The 8,036-nt window shown below is 57.2% G+C and overlaps 1 protein-coding gene and 1 long non-coding RNA gene across 2 annotated transcripts in view; one reads left to right on the top strand and one right to left on the bottom strand.

The window, feature by feature from the left end:
• Positions 1 to 3,535, bottom strand: part of LOC102484517 (uncharacterized) — a 3,858-nt gene extending 323 nt beyond the window's left edge. The window contains exons 1-2 of the long non-coding RNA XR_333225.3: positions 3,012 to 3,535; positions 1,584 to 1,768 (exon numbers count right to left, since the gene is read on the bottom strand). This is a non-coding gene — a long non-coding RNA (uncharacterized LOC102484517). The remainder of the gene's footprint in view (positions 1 to 1,583; positions 1,769 to 3,011) is intronic.
• Positions 3,536 to 3,604: 69 nt separating this feature from the next.
• The window catches only part of YPEL1 (yippee like 1), a 13,317-nt gene continuing 8,885 nt past the window's right edge, over positions 3,605 to 8,036 (top strand). Inside the window, exons 1-2 of the mRNA XM_006140196.2 lie at positions 3,605 to 3,755; positions 6,343 to 6,626. Coding sequence (XP_006140258.1) covers positions 3,620 to 3,755; positions 6,343 to 6,626 — 420 coding nt within the window. The 5' untranslated portion in view covers positions 3,605 to 3,619. The remainder of the gene's footprint in view (positions 3,756 to 6,342; positions 6,627 to 8,036) is intronic.

The following is an 8,036-nucleotide window of genomic DNA, read 5'->3' as shown; positions in this document are numbered from 1 at the left end:
ATAGACACAGTGAGACAGAATGAGAGAAATCACCCCTCATGGGGGGTGACCACGCCGCAATCCCTTCTCCTCCATCCTCCTCTCGGGATCTTGGGCACACATGCACATGCGCCTGGCGTGAGTTTAAGCCACCGGGTCCAGGACTCGAACCGTGGTCGACTACGTGGGAGTCCAGCAACATAGCCATTACGTTAACTGCTGGTCCCCCAGGTCAGTCCAGTCTTGTAGGCCTCATACCCCCCTGTCAGCTGAGAAGAGTGTGGTGGGTTCCTCCATTTCCCCCTCCTTGTAGGTAGCAGGGAAGCCAAGGTCCCGAGGCCACTTCGTCTTCGGGCAGCTTCATTTGCAGTGGCAGAAATAAACCGTGTGCACACGGCTCAGCACGAACCCCTTCTCGGTGGTCTCACCGGAGACGGTGCTGTGGGTGCCAGGGGAGCTGGAGGACGAGAGCCTCAGGGCAGAGGCGCCCAGGGCACCGGGCCCTAGAGGTCCTCCAGAGCAGCAGGAACTGGCGGGAACCGTTTTAGGACATGGTGTAGGTGTGGGACTGAGCCCCCCAGGCCTGCAGCTCCTGCAGTGCAGAGGGAGCTTCGCACCCTGGGAGCCGAGAAGGAAGGTGCACGTGTGTGTACGGGAAGCCGTTAGGGCCACCTGCAAACCCTGCCCGCCCCTGCCCCTGCCCCTGCCCCTGCACTGCTGCGGGGTGAGGTCCAGGCTGCGCCTGCACGTGTGATTGGCAGCAAAATCAAAGGGTAATAAAGGGGGCAGGTACTTAAGGAGGAGACATTTCTGTTACATGTTATCCTGACATTTCTGATACATGTCCCGGAGCCCTGTACTCGCCAGGTGTCTTTGGTGAGCTAGAGGTTTCTAACCTTTTATTCGGGGCAATATTGTAACGGCTCGTCCCCTACCCATGTGTCTCTTTCAGTTTGCTGTGGTGCAGGGTGGGCTCAGGAGAGAGAAACAGAGAGGGAAGGTGAGAACGCAGCCCTGGGGAGATGGCCACACTGCAGTCCCTTCTCCTCCATTCTCCTCCTGGGACTTTGGTCACACACACACTTTTCCTCAAGCCGCTAGGTTCAGGGCTCGAACCACGCAGTCGGCCACGTGGAGTCCAGCCGCCGTAACCTCCATGCCACTCGCTGGCCCCGTTTTTGTTTTGCCCAAATGTACCAGTCAGCCCCGAGGTGAGCTGGACTTCAGGGCACGCCTCCAGAGATGCTGGTGGCTGCTGCCATGTGGCTGCACTGCAGGGCGCCCTTGCCTGGGTGTACCGACGGTCTCAAGTCATTACCCACATGTGACCAGTAGGTGGCGCGGTGGTTAAGGCACTGAACTCCCACATGGCTGACCCCGGTTCAAGTCCTGGACCTGGCAGCTCGAAATTCACCCCAGGCACATGTGTGTGCGTGCCCAAAATCCCAAGGGGAGGATAGAGGAGAAGGGGTTGCAGTGTGGCCATTCCCCCCAGGGGTGATTTCTTGCTTTGTCTCTCCTCTCTTCTGTCCAGTGAGCACACATGCCCTAGGCAAAAAAAGAAAAAAACTCTAAAACAATTAAAAAAAAAAAACATTGCCTACCTGTGAGGTGGGAGATAGCTGTCGGTGAGCCCCCACTCTGCGCTGGTTACGAGGGTGACCATCTGCTCACGTGTCTGTGGGCGCGGCGCTGCAGTGTGGACTCTGGCTCTGAATCCAGCCCCTCCTGTGCAGCTTTCGTCAGTGGTTAACCTCTCTGTGCTCGGTTTCCCGGTCTGCACAGTGGCCTGATAAGAACACCCGTCCCTTCGGACCGCGTGCATCTCTGCAAGCACCTGCTTAGAACGCGCGTGCCCACGCTGCCAGCCCCCTCTGTGAACGGCTGGAGCCATTCATCATGGCCTCCCTGTGTCGCAGGGACCTCGTCTGCTCATCCCCAGGCGGGCCTTGCGGGCAGGGCCTGTTCCCACAGAGAGCAGACAGCCGCTCAGGGCGGGGTCAGGGAGGTGGCTCCGCTGCTCTCCGAGGTCGCAGCACTCCTCCCCGCCAAAGCCCCCTGTGGGAACCTCAGCCCAAGGGCGTCACCTGCCCGGGGTTCACTTTACGAATCCTGCCTAACTGTGGCCGGGCCAGGAGACGGAGCGCTGTGTCTGTTGTTGTTTTTTAAGTTTATCTGACAGGGATCAACACAGAGAGAGATGGACAGAGAGACGGAGAGAGGGAGATAGACCAGAGGACACACAGAGAGATGGACAGGAAGAGACAGCAATGGGCAGAGATGAGACAGGCAGATGGGGAGAGTTGGGCAGAGAGGCACAGATGGACAGAGAAATATAGAGAGACACGGGGACCCGCAGGTAGCGTAATGGCTATGTCGCTGGACTCCCACATAGTCGACCATGGTTCGAGTCCCGGACCCAGCGGCTTAAACTCAGGCCGGGCGCATGTGCGTGCGTGCCCGAGATCCCAAGAGGAGAATGGAGGAGAAGGGATTGCAGCATGACCATTCCCCCTGGGGGGTGATTTCTCGCTTTCTTTCTGTCTCTGTTTCTCTGGCGAGTGCATGCGCCCTGTAGCAAAAACCTCTCCAAAAAAAAAAAATAAAAAGCCCCATTACGACTTGGCCGTGGCCTCTCTGTGTGACAGTGGCTGCGTAGTTGGAAGCACAGCAGGACACGGCACGCCATGCTTCTCAGTGACCACATGACCAGGCCTGGCCACCGCCTGCCGGCATCCCCTCCGAGGCTGGTGCCAAGTGTGGCAGTCAGGCCTGAGATGACTCTGCAGGAGTCACAGCCTTCGGAGGCTGGCGGGGACCATCGGGGAGAGACCGGGCTCGGTGAAGGGGGCGGCGGGCCCGGGCATGCCAGGCCTCTTCAGAGAAGGACTCTTGGGGCCGCGGCTGTCCGAGGATGGACTGAGTCGGGCGGAGTGAGACTGCGAGGCTGTGCGGGCAGGCGTCGGAAGGCAGTGACCGTGGGCTACCCTGTGCCCTGTGCCTGGCATCGCCGCCTCGCTGTAGGTCCTCACTCTGGTCCGGGGAGCAGCGGGAGATTGGTGTCATCGCAGCTCCAGTTGAGGGTCTGAGACTCGGGGAGACGCCTGGGCGCTGGGGCAGGGCTGGGGTTTTCAGGCCAGTTGAAGTTGCCCTGTGCGTGGCAGGCTCCTCAGTGGCCCTCACTCTGTGACAGCACAGGAGCAGGGCGGGGCACGAGCGGGTGGCAAGGAGAGACCCGTGCTGAATCAGCCTGGGGGCCCCCTGCGTGGCACAGGGCCCGTGACTGCTTGTGGTCTCCACTGGCCTCAGGGACAGGGACACATCGGTGCTTGGAGGGTCCCCTCCTGGGGAGTTGGCTATCCCCCCGACGTCCCCTCTCCCAGACCAGGCAGGACAGGGTAGCAGAAAGCACCTGCACTTGGACTCGGGACCACGGTGGCCCCGGGCGCCTGGCACCTGGTGGTCACACCTGGGCAGAGACGGGCAGAGAGGCCATTCCTGGGTGGAGTGAGGATCCAGCGGCCGGGCCGGCAGACAGCCGTGCAGACAGGCGTTGGACAGTGCCTGCCGGGCGGGATTCTGATCCCCCAGGAGGCCTCAGGCTGCACCCCAGCCCAGACTGACCACCAAGGACCCCAGCATGAAGACCCCGAGCCTGGGGAGATGGCTGTCCTCGTGGGAGTGTTCTGGGCCTGTTGTCGCAGGCCTGGCACTGGCCACCTGGACAGCACCAGCCGAGACCCCGCTCGAGCAGAGTGCTCTCTGGGGACGTGCAGGTCTGGGTCGTGACCCTGCGGTTGTCCCTCAGCCTGCGCCGGCTGGGGCCCGCAGAGGCCGTGGGCGTGTGTGTTCTGTCCTGTGTTTTCTGAGTACCGTGGGCCTGTGCACTTGCGGGGAGAGGGAGGGGGAGGAAGCGTCCACCACCACCCCCTGTGGGCCATGGTCACACTGCAGTCCCTCTCCTCCGGTTCTCCATCCTGTCAGGATCTGGGCACACACACAGCTGGCCTGTCTCAGGCCTCTGTGTCCGGAACCTAGACCGCGTGGTCGGCCGTGTGGGATCCCGCTCCCCAATCATGAGGCTGTGGGCTGGTTCCAAGAGTCAGCCTGTGTGTGTGTTTTACTTTTATTTAATATATATATATATTTATTTATTTAAGAATTACTTTATTTAACTTTATTTAATTTGACGGGGGGGGGGGCGGTGGCGAGAGAAAGCAAGCTGCCGGGTCCAGGACTTGAACCATGGTTCGCCATGTGAGAGTCCTGCATCCTTAACCACCATGCCACCTGCCAGCCCTAATTAATATATATTTTAAGGAATTATTTTTATTTAACCTTATTACCATCATTATTTTATTTTTAATTTGAGAGACAGAGAATGAGGGAAAGTGAGAAAGCAAGCCACTGGGTCTGGGTCTCGAACTGCAGTCAGCCATGTGGGAGTCCAGCGCCCTCAACCACCTTGCCATAGGGTGTGTGCGCTCACCAGAGAGACAGTGAGAGGGAAAGCAAGAAACCGCCCCCGGGGGATGGCACTCTGCAATCCCTTCTCCTCTGGGGTTTTGAGCATGGACGCACATGCGCCTGGTGTGATTTTTTTTTTTTTTTTTTTTAACCGCCAGGTCTGAGACTTGAACCATAGCCGGCCATGGGGGAGTCCAGCATCTTAACCCCTAAGCCACCTGCTGCCCCCAAGAAGTGAAAGATTCAGCCCCAGGACAAGCCCTCTCCCCTCCTTTCCTTACCCATGGACGGGTGTGGATTGAGCGAGCTACTGCGTTCTCCTGTGGACCTTGTGGTCCCCCGGGACAGCTGGGCGGGACAGTGGAGCCAGGCTTACGGAGGGCAGTGACCAGGTTGACGTTTGTCTCTCTGACCTTCCTGGGGGCACGTCAGCGAGTTTATCACAGGTGGGGGTGCCAGGATTCCAATTCAGGAAGGGTTCTGCACGTCAGGGGAGCAGGTGAAACCCAGTACATCGGGCCAGCCCACTGCCTGTGACCCGGGTGGCTGGACTCCATATGGCTGGGCACAGGCAGCTTGAAACGCACACCGATGGGCCCAGCAGGTGGCATGGCAGTTAGGCTGCTGGGCTCCCACATGCAGACCGCAGTTCGAGTCCCGGACCTGATGGCTTAAAACTCACACCACGCCTGCGCACATGTGCCTAAGATCCCGGGAGGAGGATGGAGGCAGGAGGTGGGGGTGGTTTCTCACTTTCCCTCTTACTGTCTTTCTCCTGCAAGTGCATGCACCCTAAGGCAGAAACCCATAACAAAATAGTAATAATAAAGAAATAGACAGAGGGGGCCGGCAAGTGGCGTGGTGGATAAGGGCGCTGGATTCCCACATGGCCGACCACGGTTCGAGTCTCAGACCTGGTGGCTTGCTTTCTCACTTTCCCTCTCTCACTGTCTCTCTCTCTCTTTCTGGTCAAATTAAAATAAATAAAATGAATGAATAAATAAAATTAAATATTAAAAAAAAATAAATAGAAAAGAGTAACACACTGAGCACAGGCCCTGGAAGGAGGAAGAGGTGGAAGAGGGGGGCTTGCAGGGGACCCTCGCCCGTGCATGGGCTGCTTTCTCACCTTCCCACTTGCTCTCTCTGGCAAGTGCGCGTGCTCTCTGGCAAATCAGGAAAAAATGCCCTGGGGCTGAAGGTGAGGCCCGCAGGGACAGGGGACAACTGGAGATTGACACAGCCTCACTGACTGGCAGCTTCGTGGGGAAAGGGTTCAAGGGTCTGGGAAGCGGTTCGAAAATGCCAGTGTAATTCGACGTCCTCAGAAGGAAACGGACTTTGTGGGACCAGCAGTTAGCGTAATGGCTGCGTCGCTGGACTCCCACGTAGTCGACCGGGGTTTGCATCCCGGACCTGGTAGCTTAAAACTCACGCCAGGCGCGTGTGCGTGCGTGCCCAAGATCCCGAGGGGAGAATGGAGGAGAAGGGATTGCGGCGTGACCATCCCTCCTGGGGGATGATTTCTCGCTTTCTGTCTGTCTGGCAAGCGTACGTGCCCTATAGCAAAAACCTTTCCAAAAAAAAAACTATTTAATTTTCTTTATTATTTTCTGACTTGATGAGAGAAGGAGAGAGAGGAAGAGAGACAGAGAGAGAGAGAGAGAGACAGAGAGCGCAAACGGCCAGGTCCAAGACTTGAACCGTGGTCTGCCATGTGGGAGTCCAGCACCTCAACCACCATACCACCTGCTGATCCCAATAAAATAATTCTTTTCAAAAAAAAAGTTAGATCTTTAATTTCTGTCCCCCTTCCAAACTAGTGACCCCCGCACAGAGCCCCTCGGGGCCGTGCCAGGCGCTGTCTGTAACACGCAGCCCCTGACTCGCCGACAGGTCGGGGCGTCTTTCTCTCGTCGCAGCTGTGTGGACGGCGCCACACGCCTTCCCGGACAACGACGGCTCTTGCGTGCGTCTTCCAGTGTCTCTTTTGTCAGAGAGCCCAGCAGAGCCCCAGGTCTTCCAGCGCCAGCCCTGAGCTGAGTGAGGAGTGGCCGGCCGAGATGGTGAAGATGACCAAATCCAAAACTTTCCAAGCGTACCTGCCAACCTGCCACCGCACGTACAGCTGCATCCACTGCAGGGCCCACCTGGCCAACCACGACGAGCTGATCTCCAAGGCAAGTGGCCGGCCCAGGCAGGGGTGAGCGGCCCTCCGCACCGTGGGTATCTGTCGTCCTGCTCCTGCTCCCTGTGTGTCGGTGACCGACCGTCTCGTGACTTCCTGTGTCCCCAAGTCCAGAACCTTCTGGGGCTGGGGAAGGTGCTGTGCAGGCCGGGTGGGGCGGGGCCGCCCTTGGGTCATGAGCCGGCCCAGGGCTTGGGGGACAGGCCCGGGATTCCGGCAGGTCGTGAAGAGAAGGCAGCTCCCGGACAGGGCAGTGAGAGGGATGTAAAACCAGGGAGCCGCGCAGGATCACAGCAAGGCCAGAAATAGTTTCAGAATAAAGGCGTTCAGAGTTTCTTAGGGGATGAGACCAGCAGGGGGCGTGGTGCTTAAGGTGCTGGGCACTCCCACACTGCTGACCATGGTTTGGGTCCCAGACCTGGCGGCTTGCTTTCTCACTCTCTCTCTCTCTCTCTCTCTCCCCCCCCCTCTCTGTCTGGTCAAATGAAAATAAATGAATGAATACATTGTGTTTTTTTTTTTTTAAAGAGGTTTTTTATTTTTTATTTTTCTTTTGGTAGAAGTTTTCATCCAAGGGCATGTGCACTCAACAGAGCGAGAGAAAAAGAGAGAGGGAAAGTGAGAAATCACCCCCTTGGGGGGATGGCCATGCCACAGTCCCTTCCCCATTTTGCTCCTGGGATCTTGGCATGCACACACACATGCCCAGCGTGAGTTTCAAGCTGCTGGGTCCAGGACTCAAACCACGGTTGGCCATGTGGGAGTCTGGCAACATAATCGCTATGCCATCTACTGGCCCTGGTGTTTGTTTTGTTTTGTTTTTTTTAAAGCTTATTTTGTTCATGAGCAAGAGAGCACCTCTAACGGCCTTGACACCTCGATCCAGCCCAGCTCCAGCCAGCCCCAGACCGTGGGCACACGGGCCTAGCACTCCGGGAGGTCTCTGGACTGGAGCTTGCAGTGTCATGTTGTACCCCGTGCCGCCTTCTGGCCCCAGGGAGGTGGTCTGTGTGTATGTATGCATTCATTTGTTCGTTTATTTGTTTATTTTGAGTGATTTTTGCTATAGGGCGTGTGCACTCACTGGAAAGACAGAAAGTGAGGAGTCACCGCATCCCCAAGTGGGGGTGGCCATTCCACAATCCCTTCTTCTCCCTTCTCTTCCTGGGATTTTGAGCACGCACGCACACACATACCGAGTGTGCTTCAAGCCAGCGGCCCAGGACTCAAACCGCAATCAGCCATGTGGGATCCAGCACTTTAACCGCTATGCCACCTGCTGGTCCCCCCAAGAACGGTTTTCTTTCTTAAGAATGACTTATTTATTTAATTTCTTTCTTTTTTTTTGAAAGGTTTTTTCTATAGGGTGCGTGCACTTGCCAGACAGAGAGAGAGAGAGAGA

Source organism: Tupaia chinensis, unplaced genomic scaffold, assembly GCF_000334495.1.
Source record: "Tupaia chinensis unplaced genomic scaffold, TupChi_1.0 Scaffold000024_1, whole genome shotgun sequence".
Classification (NCBI taxonomy): domain Eukaryota; kingdom Metazoa; phylum Chordata; class Mammalia; order Scandentia; family Tupaiidae; genus Tupaia; species Tupaia belangeri.
The sequence above is the reverse complement of the archived record's forward strand: the minus strand, read 5'-3'. Positions and strand labels throughout refer to the sequence as shown.